This window comes from Vulpes vulpes, chromosome 3, assembly GCF_048418805.1.
Source record: "Vulpes vulpes isolate BD-2025 chromosome 3, VulVul3, whole genome shotgun sequence".
Taxonomy (NCBI): Eukaryota; Metazoa; Chordata; class Mammalia; order Carnivora; family Canidae; genus Vulpes; species Vulpes vulpes.
The window spans coordinates 105,677,053-105,698,046 of NC_132782.1; the positions used below are offsets into that span (position 1 = coordinate 105,677,053).

Here is a 20,994-nt window from a genome sequence, read left to right on the forward strand (position 1 = left end):
TCCTTACATGCAAAACTGCAGGGGGGAGGAGTCACCTCTGGATCTCCCAGGAGCCTAGCATGGTGCTGGCACAGAGCAGGACCACCCAGTGGTTGCATAAAGAAAACCATGAGCCCTGAGTGGCACACGACCCTCATGAGTGGGGGTGGAGACCACACACAATACAGGCTGGGGGGGGTGGGGCACCAAGTATCCTGACTCTCCAAAAGTAACATTACCCCCTGGGAGTCCAGCTCCCAGGCCAACCGTCTCAGATCGGAGCAGCGCTGCAAAAGAGCCTCTTCAACCTCAACCAGCAACCCCAAAGACCCACTGGTAGGACAAGACGTTGAATATTCTACCCAATGGGGAAATGAAAGTTCGAGGACCCAAGGTCTGAAATGAACAAACAAGCCCTCAGAAACTGACTGAATTTACTACAACGCAACACTAATCCCAGGACCCTTGGTGAGGAGGCAAGCAGTAATGTTCCACGTGTGCAGTGGGTAGAAAAATGGGGTTTTGTTCACCTCCATTGAGTATTCGTAGTTGAAACAAACTTCGGGGGTTCTCTCTCCCTTGCAGCTTCAAAGAGATGTTGGTAAACGCGCTTTGCTTGGTTGCAGGTAATAGATGTGCCCAGAGGAATGACTGTATCTAATCCTCCCTCCGGGTCTTGTGCGACCCTGGCTGGTATCTTCCTTCTCTGAGCCTCTAATCCCAGAAATGCAGCTCCAAAGCACGGTCCCCTAATCCACAAGGCCTCCTTGTCCAAGAATCAGAGGATAATACTTCTGTGTTCAGAGTCCCCTTCTCTGCCATCCTCTCCCTCCCCAGATTTAGCTACCGAAAACATTCATCCTTCTTCACCATGTGCCTCCCCACCTCTTCCTCTAAATGCCCCCAAGGGCACTAGAGGCACTAGAGGCAGCAACACTTTCAAAGATGATGAGAAGGTCTCTTAAGGGTAGAGTCCTCTGTGTGCAAAGCTGTCATTAAAGACACAAAACAGCTCCCAGTCACGATGAGAAGGAATAAGTTAACTTTCCTTTGTAAGAAGATGTCAATTTGAAGGGACACTGGTCAGAAATGAGCAAAAGAAAAGGAGCTGGGAGACACATGCTGACATCGTGCACTCAGACCCACCCAAGGAAAGGCCTCTCTGGCAGGCAGGCCAGACCCAGCACCTCTGGACCAAGTGCCACCCAAGGGAATGGGCATCAGGCCAGGAGGGACTTGAAGCAGCCTGGCATTCCCATCAGGTAGCAGATTCCCCCAGTTCTGATTCTAGTATCTTCTGCAGCCCGAGCATAATTTGTCTTCCTATGCAACTCCTACCCACAGTGACTTTGCCCCTGAGGCTGTCACAAGCTTCCAGGACGCCTGGCAGCTTCGTTACTAGAGTAAATTAAAAAGTTGGCAGCCCAGCTCATCCACAGCATCTCTGATGAGGATAATCATGATAAGCTGGAGCTCAGGGTCCACTAAAGGGACCAGATGAAGCCTCTGGGTCAGGAAGGCTGGCAGGTAAGCAGTGGGACCCTGGGAAAGCTGCCAGGGGGATGCCTTCCCACCAGGATGCTGGAGGCCAGCCAGAAGCCTCTCCCTGGAGACACTGCAGGAAAGCCCAGAGGGAGGAAGATCGGGGAGTTCTCTAAGACTAAACCCCAACACAAACGGCAGGCAGCAGTGCCCCAGCCCTCAGCCCTCAGCCCTCAGTCCCCAGGCCCAGATGGGTGAGAGGAACCCAGCTGAAAAAAGAAGGAGCCACTGAAACAAAACAGAGCACCAAGGGCACCTGACAGCCCAGCGGCCATTACAACCCAACACAAAGGCCCCCTTGGTGGAGAGGGAGACAAGGTGAGTGGGACACTGGCTCATCAGGTGGACGCCATATGGTCCCAGATAGGTGTCAGGACCACCTGCTCTCTGCAAGCTGAGAGCTTCTGGCTGAGGACAAAAGGGGAGGGAGTGAGAGAGGGCAAAGACTCTCAAAGGAAAGAGGAGAAGGGCAGACCCCACAGGGAAGTGTGGGGCGCAGAATGGGGGAGACACAGGAGAACCCTCCATTCCAACCACCAGCTCCCGGCCCACACACATCCCACACCAGGCGCCCCGCCCCGCCACTGCTGTGGTGCCACAGCAGGCTTTCACGAGGCCTTAGCTGGGGCCTGGCACTTTGCCCCACGTTCACACGGGGAGCCTTCACTACAAATCTGAGAGAAAGGTAAGGTAACAGTGACCAGCCTTTCCTCACGGGCTGTGGTGGAGAGGGATATACTCATCAGATGGGCTACCTTACGGTCCTGGGCTCACTCCAGGACAAGGGCTGGCTGCTATTACCACCGTCGGCTGCACCTTCCAGAGAGGAGACCCACTGGCGGACTGAGTCACCCACCACACACACTCAGCAGCCCCAGTTCCCTGCTGCTCAGAGGGGAACCCACCCTGCCTGTACGGCTCCTGGGGCTGGGCCATCTGATCCCCACCCCAGACGGCTGCCAGCTGGCATCCCACCCGCCCCTGCGTGCCAGCTACTTTGGGTGGGTTTCTGTGCCCGCCAGCGACAAGGAACAACAGTCTATCATCTGGTTCAGACTGCAGGCAGCTTCCTGAGCAGTTGGTGGGCCTCCGTTATGGTTTCTTAAAGCTGGCCTTGGAAGGGTGAGAAGGTGCCTGTGGGGAGGTCAGGGGTGCACTAGGGCCTCACTCACCCAGTGGTGCTGTGGGGCAGTGACGGCCACCTGGCACTGCACTGAGCTGCTCCCTGCACAAGGGGCCCCTCCTCCCCCTCCCACCATTCCCCCAGGACCTGCTTTAGCTCAAGAAAACAGTAACAAACCACAGGAGAGCACACTCAACCAAATGGAAGGAGTCAGGATCACTTATCTTCTCCCTGTACCGGCAGGTCTGAAGCAAGCTGTTCTCTGACCCCCACGTGCTTTACTGCAAAGGGTGCTGGAGACTTTAGAGCTAAGTGTTCTCTAACTTTCTCCCTCAAAGGCAAAATTAAGGGTCACCATTTGTGGTCAGTTTGTACATGACCAAGTTCCCAAAAAATCACTAGTAAGGAAAAAAAACAGGCTTCGGGGCTCCTTCTTGACTTGTCAGCTGCTCTGGCCCAACACAGCCGCTCTGGTTAGGAACAACTCAACCACTCCGGTTCAGCAAGAAGAGAAGCCAAACCCTTATTCCCTTCCAGTCTCCCGCTCTGAGTCCCATGCCTCTTTGCTCCCTCCTGCCTACAGAGAACCCAGCCCCTCCTGCTGGTTCTCCAGCCAAAGCACAGGAGTGGAAGGAAGGAGGAGTCAGGAAACACCCACCTGCAGGGCTGTAGGAGCCCACTCCGCTGACCGGAAAGAGGACTTCGGCATCACCGTGCAGCACCTGCAGAGGAGCCCAGCTGTGCATCTGGGAGAGGTGGGTGTTCCCATCCAGTGGCCTAAGGTGAGAGAATACAGCTGCGTGACAGACCGAAGAGCCTCTGAGGGCTCAGACCACCACAAGCATCGGTGGGCCTCCCTCAAGTTCCCTCTTGGGAACCAACCAGACCGTGACAGGGCTAAAGATAGGAGGCCCATGCAGTCCAGATCCAGACCTCATGCATCCATTCTTCCAACCAGTGTTTACTGAGCACCTACTGTATTCCAGGCTCTGTGCTCACACAGATTTTGTGCTGGCCAAAGAGCCAGCCAACAGTGTTCATCTTGCCCTCGAGGAGCCTACAGTCTGGTAGGGCACCAGGACATGAATCCCACAATCCCACAAGAAGATGTAAGACAGCAGCTCAGATTTGCAGAGCTGGTCAGGAAGGCCATGGAAAGTTTCCCTGAAGAAGGGAGGTTAGAGGTGAGAGCTGAAGGCAAGAGCCACAGTTAAGGGAGCAAAGAGGACAGAGGGGAGAATGCAGGAGAGGGAATGGCATGTGCAAAGTTCTGAAGCAAGAGGAAGCATGGAGTCCCAAGCTCTGAAATGATGTCAGCCACGTGACCTGGGGCTAGCGTCCCTTCGCTTCACTGGTTCTCAAACCCTCATTAGAAAAAGTGCAGAATCAGACCAAATTGCATCTGGGTCCCTCCCAAGAAAAGGGGTCAGCTTAAAGATTAACCGGGCTCATATGACCAGTTATGTCATCACCTTATCCACGAAGTACAAAAGCAACTTGGACCATCTTTGTCACACCAGCTGGTTCAGTTGAATTTGTTTGGGGAAGGATTTGCCCACAGGAGCATTTGCCTCTGGGCAATTAGGAAACAGTAATAAATGCCAGGCTGTATTTGCAGGGGACTTTAAAGTTTATAAAATCACTCTGTAACTCAGTTGTAAAGGAGCCTAAAACTTCTTTAGAGGAAGGATAGGAGGAGGGAAGGAAGGGGAGAAAAAGGGGACACAAGATCCAGGAGATGCCATGACTCATTCAAGTTCAGCATCCTGGACAGAACGGAGGCTTCAGGGGTCTGAGCCCCCATCTTTCAAACCCCAGTACAATGGGCCTTGTGGCTGCTGCCGACATGATATAGGTAGTTTTTTTCTTTTGATTTAGAGCAGAGATCAACACAATTTTTTTGTAAAGGACCAGACTGGAAATATAGGGTTTGTGCCCATAAGTATCCTTCTCTTTTAAAAAGTAACCACCATGCTCAGTTTGGGGGAGGATCTGGCCTATAGGCTACTTTGTCCCTGCTTTCAGAGGCCTGCCACTTAGAGATTTTCCTTTCAGCCCTCTCTAGCTTTTAGTCGGACATTTGGCTCTGAGCAAGAAATGGGAAACAATCCTAACATAACTGTGCGGAATCCATTATTTTATCCTGCAGGTCACACCCACAATGAGCCCCTCAGGAGCCAAAGCCATACTGGGATGGGGCTGTGGGGTGAACTGGGCTGTGCCTCTAGAATCAGCAGAGAACTGCCCTCCCGGGGCTCTGATCCAGCAGCTGGTGACAAGGGGGCTCCCAGACACCCAGGGGCGCTCCGGGGCGCCCCTCAGGAGAAAGCAGCAAAACCACCAGCCCTTTCTGGGCCACTGCACTGGCTCCAAGCGGGTGGGATTTTCCGCTGTTTATTCTAAGGGGAAATTTTGCCACTTCACTTCCCAGCAACATACCCAGAGTGCAGGTGAGGACAGGCTCCATCAGGTGAGGTTTTAGAACCCAAGCAAAAGTGCCCAAGGGCCACCACCCCAATGTGATTTACACTGAAGTGAGTGCTAAGGCGGAGACCAATTCAGAGCATGTGCCATCATTGGCTTACTAACTCAATAACAGGTGCTGCTTTTCATTAGAAAAACCAAACGCTTATTTTAAAACCTAGAAAGTGCCAAAAAGAGGGGGGGGGGCGGGGAATACACCAAAAGCCACACTCCCAAAAACAAAACTGACTTAGACACTCTTCCCTTGGTGCTTCTTTCTACACATACTTTTCTTTAGGACGTCGTAATGAAACTAATGCAGGACTCATAGTTTGCTTTTTTCATTCAATATTCATTCCAAAGTTGGTCTCCACACTATTGGCACCCTCTTAAATGTCATTTAAGAAGTTCAAGATCCTACCAGGTCATGGACAGAACAGCTGAATCACTATAGCCAACACCTGGAATTAATAAAATACTATATTAACTGTATTGGAATTAAAATGAAAAATTAAAAAAAAAAAGATGTTTGAGCCCTGAGACGCTAGGATGTTAAAGTGTAAGCTACAGAATAGTCGGCTGTTAACGGAGGTCAGCTCATGTTCTGCTTCTCTAAGTGCGGACTTTGGTATATATCTCTCCTCGGGGTAGAGTCCCAGCGAAGGAATGCTTAATCGAGTGGGATAAACATTTCTAAGGCTCCTGACATCGCGTCAGACTGTCTTCCCAGGAGGCTGTCAACACAGGGGGTGGCCATCTGTGAGGACGCCCAAGTGCACCAGTCATCCATCCCTCGGTTGGTGCCTTCTGTGTGCCTTGAACACACCAAGCGCCTGAGGACATGCTGAGCAAGCCCTCCCCCAGGGCGCTAACCCAGAGCTCTCCCTTTATCCAGTTATAAATCATGGCAAAATAGGGTGTCTACCGGCATTCTGTAATTGCTTAATTGGTAGTGAGGTATAACATTTGTCCCTATGTTTGAAATTCTTTTTGAATTATGTTTTCACCCCACTTCCCTACTGGTATCAGAGGTCACATATGAAACGGCAGAAAAATCCCTTCCTGTAATAAACATACGATCCTCTTTTAAGAAAAAAACAAAAAGCAAACCGAATACATACAAATTTTGAGGTGGGAGGGACAAGATTTTTCCTCTGTCATCAAAGCAGTGGTTTAATTGCTAAGCAAACAGAAATGTAAACCCAACTTTTGGCCAACAGGGCATTTTGGAGACAATCACAGCCCTTCTCCGGGATGGGCCACCTTTCCCTCACAAACTTGGCTGTGCTATTCAACTGCTCAGGCCCCTCTAGGCTCCTAGACCTTTCATGTGAACGTTAGTTTAAGATCAAAATGCAAGTATTACTCAGTAGGCCATGTCATCATTCCTCTGCTCTTCCCCAAGATGCTCTGCAGAACGTTCAATCAAGATCCCCCCCTTACGCCAGGGAGAGGCTGTCCATAATCTGCAGGAGGCCCAGTGGCCTCAAAGGGCCTGGACCCCTGGAAAGGTCACCCTGCACTGTTTTGTGTTTTACACATCACAATGCTGGAGGCACCTACCTTGACTCACAAGCTGGCCTCCCCCTCAGGCTTCCCTCAATGGCACAGTCTGGTAGGAAGAGAGATGACTGTGTCTGAGGCCAAAAACACAGAGTGAATCAACTCAGGGACGCACTCACCACGGACACACAGAAGGAGACGGCACTTCCTGAAAGGCCCAGGTGAAGAACAAAAGGGGGAGGCTGCGGTAGCCTACTGTCAACTCAGCTAGGCCATGGTACCAGGGTATCTGATCAAACATTATCCCAGTTGTCTCTGTGAAGGTATTTTTAGGTGAGACTCACACTTCAGTCACTAGACTCTGAGTAGATCAGATCACCCTCCCCACTTTGGCTGGGCCTCATGCAATCAGTGTAAGGTCTTAACAGGAAAAGGCTAAGGTCCCCCAGAGAAGAAGAAATTCTACCAACAGCCTGCCTCTGGACTCAAACTGCAACTCTTCCCAGGGCCTCCAGCGTGCTGACCCACCCTACAGATTTGGGACCTGTCAAGCTTCCACAGTCACATGAGCCAATTCCTTAAAATAGATCTAGACAGACAGATATGGATGGACAGGCAGTAGTTCCCCTCATTATCCATGGGATATGTTCCAAGATTCCCAGGGGAGTCCTAAAACTGCACATGGTACTGAACCCTATATATACACTATGTATTTCCTATCCATACACACCTGGAATAACATTTAATTTATAAATAAGGCACATTAAGAGAGTAATGGCACTAATAATAAAATAGAACAATTATAATAATAATTTGCGATAAAAGTTATGTAAACGTGGTCTTTCTCGCTCTCTCTCAAAATATCATAGTGTATTACAGTCACCCTTCTTGTGATGACAGGAACTGATAAACTGCCTGCGTGGTGATGAGATAGGGAAACTGAAGGACTCCATAAATATCTGCTTTCTGCTCCTTTTCTTGCTTCTTTTCTTGATTAGACCCATACTTCCACTTTACACCTACCTTCTGATGCATAAAGCATCTGTCCTCCTTGTAAGGGACAAGGAGTTAATGACTTCATTAGAACAGGTAACGTCTGAGGAGGGACCAGGTAAGAATGACTGGAGGAAGTCACCATCTACATATTCTCATCGATGTGTTCTCCACTACAGGCACTAGACATCTCAACACCAAGATCTCCTGGCTCCAAGGAATAACACCTGGATCCTCATGTTTGTTCTAACCAGTTCCTGGAAGCCTGAGAGGTTCCAGGAACCCCCAGACCCAGAACAAGGATGAGACTCCCTCCTTTCCTTCCTGGGTCTCCCAGACACTCTGTACCTGCCCTCTCTCTATGCCTTCCATAAACTTTGCTTTCACCTCTTGCTGGCTCACATTGGATTTCTAACCTGCATGCAGTCAGGGACTCCCTTGGCTGGTCCTGTGGGACCCCCCTCTAGGTCCTTAGACCTGGCCAGCCAGCGTCAATGAGATGAAGTGGGATGAAGGTGCTGTGTAGTGTAGGCGTAAGCCAGTTCACTACCAACCTTGTAATGATCCATGAGGAGGAGGAGTATTTGCTTCAGGACCATGACTGGCTACAGGAAACTGAAACCACAGAAAGGTAACTGTGGCAAGTGGACTCACAGGTAAGGGGGGATCCCCTCCCCTTGGTTCTGCTTCTCTGGAGATCGACTCACACAGCAGGTCGCAACATGCAGTTCCCAGGTAGAAAGCACTCACCCCATGACCAAGAGCAACAAATGCTTCAGGGAGGTGACCCTGACCAACCCGTCAGGAGTAGAAAAAAGGCTTGTACATGAAAATATTCATTTCAGAATGGCTGATAACAAAAAAGCAAAAACAAGAACAACAGCAAAAGCCAATGACCTAAATACTGAATATCCAGGGGCAACAACAGCAAATCGTGATGTGTTGATCTGTCAACCAACTGATAGTCCTAATTATGTAGAAATGTGGGAAATATCTGACAGCAGAAGCTTGTGAGCACAGCACAACTGACCCTTCATCCCTGCTCTACCCACTGCTCTGACAAATCTCCACTCTCTAAGGAATCCCATCCTTCCATCCGTGAAGATGGTGACACCCATTAGCCTCCCAGGGGAGCTCCTGGTGTTGTAGCAGGGATGCTCAGGGCCCGCCCGGGCCTGGCCCACCGCAGAAGAACAACAAAGTGATGCTGCTAATACAGGTACCCATGTGAATGAAGATGAGAGCAGAGATCAGAAATAGGTATCATCTCATGAGAAAGAAAAAGACTCCTATTAGAATAGACGGGACTTGAGAAGCCTAGGGCCAGAGAGGCCATGCCCCACATCTCACACCTCAGGGTCTTGGCATCTCCATGTTCCTCACTCACCAGATGGGTTTGAAGCCGGGGGTGGTGGATGGCACCAGGCACTGCCATGCCCAAGCAAAAAGGCAAGCTAGTTCACTTGGCATTTGGAGTAAGACCAAGCACAGGAATTCTCACAGAGCAGCCAGAGAGGCAGCAGCTGACCAAAGGCCTCCGCGCAATATCCCATTAACTCAGCAATCACTCCGAAAAGCAGGTGCTGTTTTTCTCCCAAGTTTCAGATGAGGTTCTGGGAGGTAAACTCATCCAACCTAAGCCATGCAGCTAGTAAGTGAGAACCCAGGCTGTCTCGATTCCAAGATCCACACTCTTAACTAGGCTCTTCTGCTTGATGCCTTCTCGTGCATCAAGGCTCTTCCATAAACACTCATCTACTGCAACACCACCATTAAGGCAGCAAGCTCAGGCAAAGTCCTGCTGTTCACAACCCTGTAGATAAACACAGAAACTGCCAGCGGGTGACTCTTGTCTAGAACAACGCTGCCTCTCTCCTGAGCTTCCTGTGCTAGGAGCAAGTTAGAGATACAAGGAATATCCAAGCAACAAAAACAAAAAACACATACATAAGGCAGGAATTTCAGAGCACCCATCTTGACACCAACTTTATAGTAAATACCTTCAAATATACTCCCTTCTGTTCATTCTTAGAAGGACAGTAAGCCCATGCTCCTTCTTCTTCAATCAAGATGAGAAAAGTGAATGATGCTCTTTACACACACAGTGTGCTTGGATTCCACCCAATACTGCAGAAAGAGAAAGCCATTAATGCACCACCCTTCATTAAAAGCTCAAGTGGCACTTACTTCTCAGGTGACCCTGAATGGCCCAGGCACTTCCTTCCTGACATGTTCCCATACACATCATCCTCGTTGTCATCCACATCTTCATCATCAATGCTTTTCACATCAAGCTTCTGGTACCCAAACTCCCCATTCAGAGATAGAGAATCGATTTTCCATGAGCTGCTGCTCTGACTTCCGTTGGAATTTGGCCCAAAGGGGCTTTCAAAGGCAGACATGATATTGATGGAGGAGCGGTCTGAGTTCTCCTCTGAGCTCTCCCCTGCCCCGGGTATCTTTTTAAAAATATCACCAGAGTTCTGCTCTTCTTCCTCATCATCAAATGAGATAATGTTGGTCACCTTCTTTTTCTTCTTCCGCTCCTTTTTACATTTGGCATCTGGCAAAAGAAGATATGGTATGAGGAAGCAGCAGGCAAGATAAAGCCATGATTGAGCCATTTTGCCTCTAGATTGTAGAAAATCCTCTACTATTCTCCTGAAAAATAAGATAAATTCAGATTTTCTTTTTTAAATCCTTGAGAAAAAAAAAAGTCTGTCTACAGGAGACTGAGCAAAATAGATGTGGGGCTCTACTTGTGATTTAAACAAACACTCCATAGAGCATACATAACAATCGTCCCTTGTAAGTACTTCAAGTCAGAGAGATGAAAGGACTTTCATTGTTTCACTTTGGAAAATACTCCTAGCTGATTAATGAGACCAAGAATATCAATTTTGGGTGGTGGTCAACTGTTCAGCAGCCACCATTCATCCATCTCTGTAATGAGACTTTGCTGCTGCATGCATTGAGGGTGGCAACTACTTCTCCACCCCCTTGGGTGTGGGCTGGCTCAGTGCTGATTTTACCAATAGCATGCAGCAGAGATAACGGTGAGTTCTAGAGCCCAGGCACCAGGATGTGCTGCACCCTCCTGGAACGCTGCCCTGAAACTCCCAGGGAAGGAAGCCAGTCTAGTTTATTAGAGCATGAGAGGCCACCTGTAGAAAAACAGATGCCCCAGCTAACAGTGAGCACTACTTCTAGGCACATAAGTGGGACCATCTTAGATCTTCCAGCTCAGCCACCAGTTCAGTGCAGCCCTACGAGGGAGCCCAGGTGAAATCAGTGGAACCATCTTGCCAACCCACAGATTCATTAAAAAATAATAAATCGTGGCTCTTTCAAGCCACTGCATTTTGGAGCTGTTTGTTACACAGCAAAGACTAAGTGAAACAGAAATCAAGGCTGCCTTTGTAACCAGTACTTACAGAAGTCAGTCTCTTCACCCATCTGAATCATCAAACTTGGCTGTGAGACACTTTGAACTGACTCTAGAAATTCCATCCCATCTAAACCAAGGTGTGACATGGTGATGCTTCACCAGTATATCAAACACTGAGACAATGTCAAAGCAGTGAAAATGACACTCTTTGGGGTATACAAATTCCAGCGTCTTTGTCAAACAAAGCCCTCAGCAGTCCTCTTTCCTATGTCATTCACCTAGGGTGTCTACTGGATAAGGAGCAGACAAGACAGATAAATCCAGCATATATACCAAAACCCCAAAAGATTCTGAGTTTTCACCACCATTAATAATTCCAAAAAGATGACCATGATTACTGCCTTGTTTAAAGGAATTTGAGAATATTAAGACTACATCCTTAAACCCAAAATTCCCTGTTTTGCTGTAGCAACACTCTGAATGTCCCAGAAGGCTCAAGGCATATTACAAAGTTTTCACAAAATGGATCTTAATTCAATCAATTTTCTTTCCCCTCCACCCCACAGCCTAGAGTCAAAGCTGACTAACTCTCCCTTTCTCCTTGGCATCCACTTAAACATCACCCTCCCCAATAGTGCACATTCTCCGTAGCACCCTATACATTGCTTCCATCCCATTTATCAGAAGGATCATTACTTACTTGTAGAATTCGTCATTAAGTATCTATCCTTACCCAACCCAAGAGCCTGCAGGTAAAATGCTAGAGATCTTCCTGGTTCACTGCCAAGCACACAGAATGCAGTGAATGAACCCATGAATGAAGGGAATGAAGGAATAAATGAGTGAAGATCAAGCTCATGAGACCAACACACCCTCACAGTCTTTTTGCTGTCATTGAGCCGAATGCTCTCCCACCCTATGGTCTTCACATCTCAACAAGGGTCTCAGTCCCTTTCAGAGGAAACCGGGGGAAGAAAAATATACATGAGTATGAACTGAAAATGCAAGTGCGTGAGACATCATTCCCCTTGGCACTCTCAGACCACAAGTTGTGTCCCCCTCGGCCATGGTCAGCCATCCTCTGACCCGACCCCGCTGTTCAAGGTCCCACCCCCTTCTCACTCACCAGCGCTGACGTGCTTGGACACGACAGGCAGGGGGTCAGTGTCCTGCTCAGGTTTGATGAGGATGGAGACAGCAGAGGATGCTGTGATCTCCCTGAAAAGGCTGCTCACTCCTTGTGTGGATTCCTTCAGCAAGGAGGTCACATTCTGTGTTGACTCCTTTAAGAGGTCCGAGACAGTGGGAGCAAACTTACTCTGCCCATTCAAATCCTTGTTGTCGATGTTAATTGCGAAGAGGATAGAGTTCAGACCTGCCCAAAAAAGGGAAAAGTCTGGAGTGTCTACCACAGGAAAGTCACACCTCCAACACAATAAATGAGTGGCAAACAATATAGTACACAAGAGGGGACACCCTGATTTTAAGCACAAATTTAAAAACCTCCCACAAAATGGGGTCAGTAGAGATCAGCTATCACAGGAGGTAAGTCTTTCCAAATGGTCTCCCTATTGGTCAAAAATAAATAAGAGATCAACCCCAGGCTGATAAGACGTAAGTTCTGAGGTCAGACAGCCTGGGTTGGATCCCACCACTGCCACTTTCTAGAGACCTTGGTCAAGCCACATACAACCTGAGCTTCAGTTTCCTTAGCTGGAAAATGGGGATGAGAATATCTCTTTCACAGGGTATTAAAGACAATCACCCACTAAAAACAGTTCAGCAAACAATCAAAAATGTGCACAATAGCATTACTAGTATCACTTCAGGCAAAAGCTTGCACTGGCCTACACAGGAAATCACAGTCAAAGCCTGACTTTTCCTCATCAATGGGACAAGACGAATGTAACTCTCTCTCAGTACTGGGGACTTAGCATAAACCTTCAAGAAAGAAAAAAAATAGAGGTAAGGAAAGATTTGAAAGAAGCAAGTTACCCATTTCTGCTGGGCTCATCCTTTGAATGAGAGTCAAAAGATAAACAATCTAACAATTTGTCAACTAACATCAATCCAGGCTTTCCATATTGACAAATCATGTACATGACTCTTCACCACAATTGATTTTCTCACCATCCTATGAAAGCAATTCCCATGCTAACAGGATCCCCACCTCACAGAGGAGGGAAGTAAAGTTAACAGAGCTCACAGGACCTGTCCCAGGTCAGGAGCCAGGAAAGGGTAGAGCCAGGTGTCAAAGCCAGGTCTTCTGCCTCCAATTCCCCAGGTCGTTCAAGGCCACAGCCAAAACCCCCAACCCTATGCTTTCCCTGCCAGGATATCCAACTCAAGATAAATGGACTCAATGACCAATGCCACTAAATAAAGGACAGTGACAAGTAACTCATTAAGTAGGGGAGGAGTAAGGAAAATCACAGCCTCCTTTGGAGTTATAAATTCCCAGCCGACTGCTCACCAAGCTTCAAGGACCCATCACTCCTGGCCTGAGCCAGGCTTACCTGCTGCCATGGTAGGAAGCATGCTAGATCTTTCTTCATCCATCACAAAAGACCAGTCTTCATAAAAAGTGCTGCAAGTTGAAAGAGAAAGGGAAAAAGTTCTGAACAGTGGTTCTCTGCACCCATCAGCCCAACAACTCCCTTACATGGTTCCCTAAAAATCTGTGCCTGGTCATCCAAGGTCTCTGCCAGGCTGAAGTTTCTGGTTATAAACAAATGATTGAACATATGATGAATTCCTCATTCATCCCCTGAGTGTACTGAAATAGCCATGAGATGGAAACTTGGTTATTTATGAAGCAGCAAAGAAGAAGGGCACGAACGGAGGGGTGGCATCCAGTCAAGCAATGTCTCTAAGACATAGGCAGGAAATCCAAGCTGGCCCCCTAGGTGCCATGACCGGGCTACCACAAGAGACAAATTCAGAACTAGAGTTCCATGGCTCCATCAACCAGAGCGTTTGTATGTAATAATTGCTTGGGCTGCAGACCCGAAAGTCCAAGTTAGCCCTGGAAAGGGCTGGGAAGACCAACAGGCCCCACAAATCTCAACCGGCAGAAGGGGAGGGGTCAGCAAGGCATCCAGGGCTTGTCCAAGCTCATCTGGCAATAATGGTACAGTCAGGGCTCTGAAGCAGGTGCCCCAGTCCAGCTCCCTAGCTCTTTACCTGACCCCTGCTAAGCAGTTACAAGCAAATGCCCTCAACCCCTGACTTCCCTACGAGGTCAGAGAACTTTCAATTAGTGGAGACAAAGCTCACAAGGCTAAAGCAGGGTCAACGGCGAGGGACCTACAGTGCAGCATGAGATGGGACGTATTCACCGCCGAAGGGACTGAGTACAACAGACAGAACAAAGGAACGCCCCACTTCTGATACACTTACCCAGCAGTGTCGGTGCAAGCGCAAACTACATGTTCAACCTGGCACTGCCACTCTACCTCCAATTCCCAACACTGGGATTCTTTAATAATCTGGGCCAGTTTCCGTGCATGTAAAAGAATTTGGTTTTCCCACATCTAGTTAGATAAGTGGCTAGAGATTCAGCTACGTTCAACTGTGATTCTAACAGCTGGATTCACTCTAATTGCTCATCATTACAGTCGACCTTGATAATGAGTTGTACAACTCTGAACTACTTGCAAATGATCTGCTGGAAAAAGCTTCGTGGAAATTCGTTTTAAGAAAGAGGAGTATGTTCTCCTCAACTAAAACTGCTTAATGCTCAGGGTAGGGTGGCACCCAGACATTCACAGCTTCTGGGCTCATACCTAAGCATCACACAGGTGCAGTCAGCACAGTGGCCCCACAGCCCGAGCATACAGCCAGACAAGGCACTACAGGCAATGTCAGTGGGAGAACTTCAGGAGTATTTGTCAGAATCTTTGTGCACAATCCAGAACACCAAATGAATTGCTGGTAGACAGGTGACCACGAGCAGCGCACACACACAAACAGATGAGGAGACAAGCCAGGGAACACAGGGCAGCATATAAAACCATGGGAATGCATCACGGCATGAATGAAATACCAGCTTATTGAATTAAATGAAATTAATTCACTCAAATTAAATCCTCACTGTTGAGGATCCAGACACTGCTAATGTGGAAGCTATTCAAGGAACCAGCGCAGGACTGATCACTGTCCCTCTGCACCAGCAGGTGACAAAGCACATGTCTAGTCCACCATTCTCAGACAGTAAATAACAGCCGCTGACATAGAGTCATTGTTAACATCATGAGTACAGGAAAATGTCAGCACTGTCACATGTTTCTGAGAGGAACATGGCTGACAGTACTACGGTTGATGCATATTCAGTACCCTCCCCCCATTGCTATGAGACAGCACATGCCTCACCTTGCTGAGCCAGGCTATGGCCATGTGATTTGCTGGCCAATGAAGTGTGAGTGGAAGTGAAGTATCTCTCTGGGCAGAAGCTTCAAAAGCCAGTGTTCAGTTCAACCACAGCCCCTTTTCCTACCTTGACAATCACAAAAGCATTTGTCAAGATGGAGCCTATGTCAGCCTGGGACCCTGGGATGGGAAACCCCGACTCATCCATGACAGACATGCAGCAGGGGGAAGAAGTAAACCTGGCTGTCTCAAGCCACTGAGGGTTTTATGATGTTTGTTAGAGCAGCATAAACTGACCTATACTGATAGAGTGAACTGTAGGTTTACGATCGGGGGGGGGGGGGGGGGGGGGGGAGAAAACATCATAAAATAGTTTTTTGGGTTTTTTCCTTCTTTTTTTAAGATTTTATTTATTTATTCATGACAGAGAGAGAGAGAGAAGCAGGCTCCAAGCAAGGGATTCCGGGTCTCCAGGATCACACCCCCAGCCCAAGGCAGCGCTAAACCACTGGGCCGGGCCATGGGGACTGCCCTGTTTTTTTGTTTTTTAAATAACAATTGACTTTTCTGCCCAGCACAAAACTTCCTTATTTCTTTCAGTCAGTTTGGGATTAGCCTCAAAAACAAACAAACCAGAAGGAATTGCAAAGAACCCAGCACAAAGGAAAAGCAAACACAAAACAGCACTAAATCTCCAATTTAGTCTGAAAGCAGCCCAAATTAAAATTCCACCAAGTGAAGAGCAGGCTGTGCCCTGGGACAACTCTCTCCACATCCCACACCTAAATAACAATAAGCCTTTATGGAGTACTTGCTGGATGCAGGTGTCATGCGAGTCCTTTATGAGCATTCATTCTCTTGCTTATTCTCTGATCATCTGTGCACAGCCAATAAACTGGGACCATAAAAGGGGAACCTGGGTGCCCCCAATGGGGAGACCAGGATACAAACCCAGGCAGTCAGTTTCTGCAATTCTGACCTGTCAGTTACGGTTATGCCTCCCCCGAAGCCCATCCCACGTACCTGAGCCTGCTTCGGTCGGCCAGGAGCATGTGCAGGTAGCGCTCCAGAGAGTGTTCATTGAGGGCACAGCGCAGCCAGGCCCGGCCGCGGCCCACATCCGAGGCAATGTGGTGCAGGGAGTAGAAGCGAGGCAGCTCGTGCTTGCTGAGGACCTCCTTCACATAGAACCAGAACACCGGCTCTGCAGAGACAGGGATGAGCATGGTAGCACTTGGCCTGGGACACACATCGTTCTACAGTGACGTTCCCTAGGCATTTTTCAGGACTTTGAGTTCTTTCCTTAGTACAGAAAAGGAAGATACCATAGAGTATAATTATGCACCTGGGTTTGTTTCTTTACTTGTCTAGATCATGAACGTTTTCCTGTCACATTTAAAGATCTTTGAAAACATGATTTTTGATGACTTCCCAGCCAAACATATTTAAGTATTTCTCTACTTCTGGGAACATGATATATTGCCCATTTTCCCTACATACTGCTTTGAATATCATTGTCCATAACTGTCCTCATTTCAAGTTCCTTAGAGAAGATTTCCATATGTCTGAGAATAGGAACAGATTTAAGGCTTTAATGGAAAGCTAGGAAAGTTTGTTTTTATCCACAAAGTAGTTACTGGATCTCCTCACATCCCACCTTTTTCATCCACATGCACACAGATTTATTCATAATTTTCACTCTAGTATATACCTCATGTTGTGATCAACTTTCGTCACATAAGCTCATCAAGCCTTTTCCATGCTGTCAATAATAACCAGTAACACCAGCAAGGGCTGCTCCTGTGTGCAGAGCACCAGCAAAGTACCAGCCACTGCACTGAGGCCTTGACAGCCGTCCACACTCCTCATAAGCACCAAGGCCATCTCTATGTCAAAGGTCCAAGGCCTGGCCAAAGGGTCAGTAAGCGGTGTGGCAGAAGGAAGCCTCAGAGCTACATGACTGCAAAGCATAACTCTGACAGCCTTGTGTGGGGACGGAGGGCTCTACCCTCTTCAAGATAATCGTATTCACACCTGCTCAGTATCCCACGGGAGAAAATGCTGAGTCTTTGCTGGCAGATGGGAATTCTCATCCAGGAGCTAAATAGGCTTATAGACCCCTCTGAGAATGAAACAAGATCTTTCAACATTCCTTCTAAAAGAATGTAAATACACATATCTCCATTAACCGGACACTGGCTTAAGTTCACTCAAATGATTCAGTTCAGCTCAGGTAGCATGGACTACATTCATAATGGGAGCCACGGACCGGCCACAGCTGTTGGATGAACAGGCCACAACAAGGGTTCATCCCTAACAAAGCTTCCAGTCTAGCAGGCTGGGCGACTGGGAAGAGATCCATCAACAGAATGACCCTGGCAGCTCACTCAGCCATGCCACGCTTCGGATTCCTCTCCCATAAAGTAAGCCCCAAAGTATAGAATCATCCAGAGATACTAGGGTGACTGGAGAAAAGGGAAGTAGAGGCTGAGCACGCTGGTCAGACCATGATGACCAACCACCATCTGCTTAGTGACTACCTTCTCAAACGAGAGCGACTGCATCGTTTCCTCTTCTCCTTTTCCTGATAATGGCAAATAAATGCACATGTATGCATATCTGTGGATGAAGCCAACCTCTGAATCAGTTTGAATAAATATCTCAGGAATGACTGGGGAAACCAACAGTGCGGCTCATTTAGGACTACGTTCTGTTTCAACCCCTAAATGCCACGCACAAATCCCCTTCCCGAACCCATGAGATCAGTCCAGACCACACAAATGTGTAACGGCCTTTTTTCCACTCAAGGCTTCTCTCAGAAACCAGGACGGGGGAACGGTGAGAGCAATACCCTGGGCCAGCAGGCCAAGAACTTGTTTTGAAACATGCCAAACAACCATCTGGATCTCTATCATGATTCAAATCAGGTGACTCTCACCTGCATCTGGTCTTTCTGGAGAACTGCCGTGACCTCCCTCTGACCTTGAATGCACACGAAACACTTAACGTGTGTTTTCACCTTTCAATTTTGCAAATTGCTTAGTGCTACAGAATCCATCTAAAGCCTGCCAAAGCGATGCCAACGATGATAAGAATTATCCCAGCAGGGCTCCACTTCCACTGCCAGCATTAATGTGGTCTATTTCAAGTGCAGCTCACCTGCCACTTAACACTTGCAGTGTCCGTAATTTAATTTGGGGCTATATACTGATCTCTTATTGCTCTGAAACCAGGGGGTAACTCCAAAAGCGGGTGAGGGTTTCTGGTTCTCCGAACAACTGAACACCATTTGCCCACAAGAACAAAAGCCTCGGAGAGGCAGTTGAGGCAAGCCACCTCCAGGGACACTTGTCAACAGAGGGGGACTCTAACATTACAGGTCCGCTGGTAAATTTTCTTGCAGGCCTAGACTGTAAGAGATGCTGAGATATTCTGGAGGACAAAAACCCGGACACAAATTCTAATTCAGGCACTGTATGACCTTGGGCAACTCTTTTTGTCCTTCGTTTTCCTCATCTGTAAAATGGGGATCGCAGTACCTACCTTTAATTTATGATGAGGGGAGAAAAAATGAGAAAATAAAGCATATGTGTAAAGTGCTTCATGCCAAGGCAGCACAGAAAGCAAAAAGCACCCCTCCCCTTTACCCCCAGTAGCTGCATCCCCCTTTCCTAGGAGAACAGCACCCCACCTGGTTCCCTGTGAAGTTGCCTTCAGCACTATGCACCTCTCCTCCCACAGTGCTGGACAAATAACCCAGACTGGACAATCACTCGGCCAAGCAGAATGTGTGCCACAACTGGCCTCATTCAACCCACCCTTCTCCTGCCCTGGTTTGTTATTTTGAGCACTGTGATTTTTTTTTTGTATTAATTTTGACTTTTTAAAAATATTGCATGAAAATGTTATGCCTCTCAATTGCTGAGTTTTTTGGTGCTGGGACCTGGACCACAATGTTCTCCTCACAACTTCTACCTGAACCACCAGAGGAGAGACCTTGTCTCCTTAGAGAACTGAAGACAGGAAAGAATGGTCTAAAGGCTAAACCTGGCCTACTACTTGTCTTTGTAAGTGAAGTTTTTTTGGAACAGTCATGCCCATTTGTAGACATAGTGTCTGTGGCTGCTTTCCAGCTACACAGTCATAGCTGGGAAGTTGCTACAGACACCTAAGGCCCACAGAGTCCAAAATACCTACTATCTCATCCCTTAAGGAAGAAGTTTGCCATCCACTGTTTTAGAAGTAGGTGCTCTAATAATCATGTAAACCTGGAACCACCTTCCCTCCCTTTCATGTAGAGTATGCCCACCTGGGAAAGACACCTACCCAGACAGAAGCAGGGCTGAGAGGCAGAGACAGATGTGGGGGATGCTGAGCCCCTAAACCCAGTTCTCCTTCCAGTCTTCTTAGTTCCTTGAGGTAGTAATGTCTAAGTGGCTTGCTGTCACCTACAACCAAAAGCCTGATGCAATGAGAGAGGGTATTCTTCAGTCATCTGATAATCATTTACAGAGGAGGGGCAACCCTCCAGGCACTAAGCAGGGCCTACGTGCATACAAGTGACAAATGCATCCCTCAAAAATAAAAAATAAAAAAATTTTTTAAATACCATGGCTCAATGAGAAACAGAAAACCAACTACAAGGAACTAGGCTCTTAATAAACAAAGGCTTAATTTTCTCACAGATTTAGTCTGGAGGTAGACAGCTGATTCAAAGGCTCTGTCATGGGCAGAATTTCCGACCTCTTGACCTTCACCTCACTGTCACAGAGAACTGCCACCACCCTGGGTATCCCATCGACAATCGGAGCAGAAAGAAAGAGGACAAGATAAAGCCAGCTCTATCACCCCTTTTTTAAGAAAGGATAAGTAGTCTCAGAAAACCAAGAGGAACAGAGATCTATAATGTCAAGACTGGCTGAATCACTCATGATCCATCACCCAGGGGATATCCCATGGCCCCGAGCAAAATCAAGGTTCTGTTAAGCCAAAGAAGAAATGGGAAAAACTAACAGAATCACCCATACATGCCATCAAGGATTCCAGGAACAGAAGGCAACCAAGTGCTCCCTTCTAAACCAGCCTCAGGCTTAGGTAACCCCAAGGGCCCCTCAAACCCCAGTCACATCCAAATCTGGAGGAGCCTGACTACAAGACACAAAAAGATCAGCAAAGCAGAGTTCCTGACTAGAGGCCACAGCTTTGTCACTCAGCCATCTCCCAACCAGCCACAGGAACTAGAACTCAAGAAGTGTGGTTTAAACATCACATAGTAAAGACTTCTTAAAAGTCTGTAAACGTGATACTTTTTTTTTTTTTTTTTTGCTTTCTAAAAATTGTGGTAAAATATACATAATAAAATTTAGCACTTTAACCATTTTTAAGTGCATAATCCAGGGGAATTAAGTACATTCATGGTGTTGTGTGACCATCACACTATCCATTTCCAGAACTCTTCCATCATCCCAAACAGAAACTCCATACCCAGGAAATGATAACTCCCTCATTCTCCCCTCCTCCCAGCCCCTAGGGCTCTCTAGTCTCCTTTCTGTCTCTGTGATTCTGACAATTCTAGATAGTTTGTATCAGTAGAATCATACACTATGGGACCTTTCATGTCTGGCTACTTTCACCT

General features: G+C 47.7%; 1 protein-coding gene across 2 annotated transcripts in view; it reads right to left on the reverse strand.

The window, feature by feature from the left end:
• SNX29 (sorting nexin 29) overlaps window positions 1-20,994 on the reverse strand; it is a 534,000-nt gene that overhangs the window by 453,834 nt on the left and 59,172 nt on the right. For both annotated transcript variants that reach the window (XM_072753833.1, XM_072753832.1), the window contains exons 5-9: window positions 16,383-16,563; window positions 13,508-13,578; window positions 12,118-12,366; window positions 9,791-10,166; window positions 3,303-3,421 (exon numbers count right to left, since the gene is read on the reverse strand). In XM_072753833.1, the coding sequence (XP_072609934.1) occupies window positions 3,303-3,421; window positions 9,791-10,166; window positions 12,118-12,366; window positions 13,508-13,578; window positions 16,383-16,563 (996 nt within the window). The remainder of the gene's footprint in view (window positions 1-3,302; window positions 3,422-9,790; window positions 10,167-12,117; window positions 12,367-13,507; window positions 13,579-16,382; window positions 16,564-20,994) is intronic.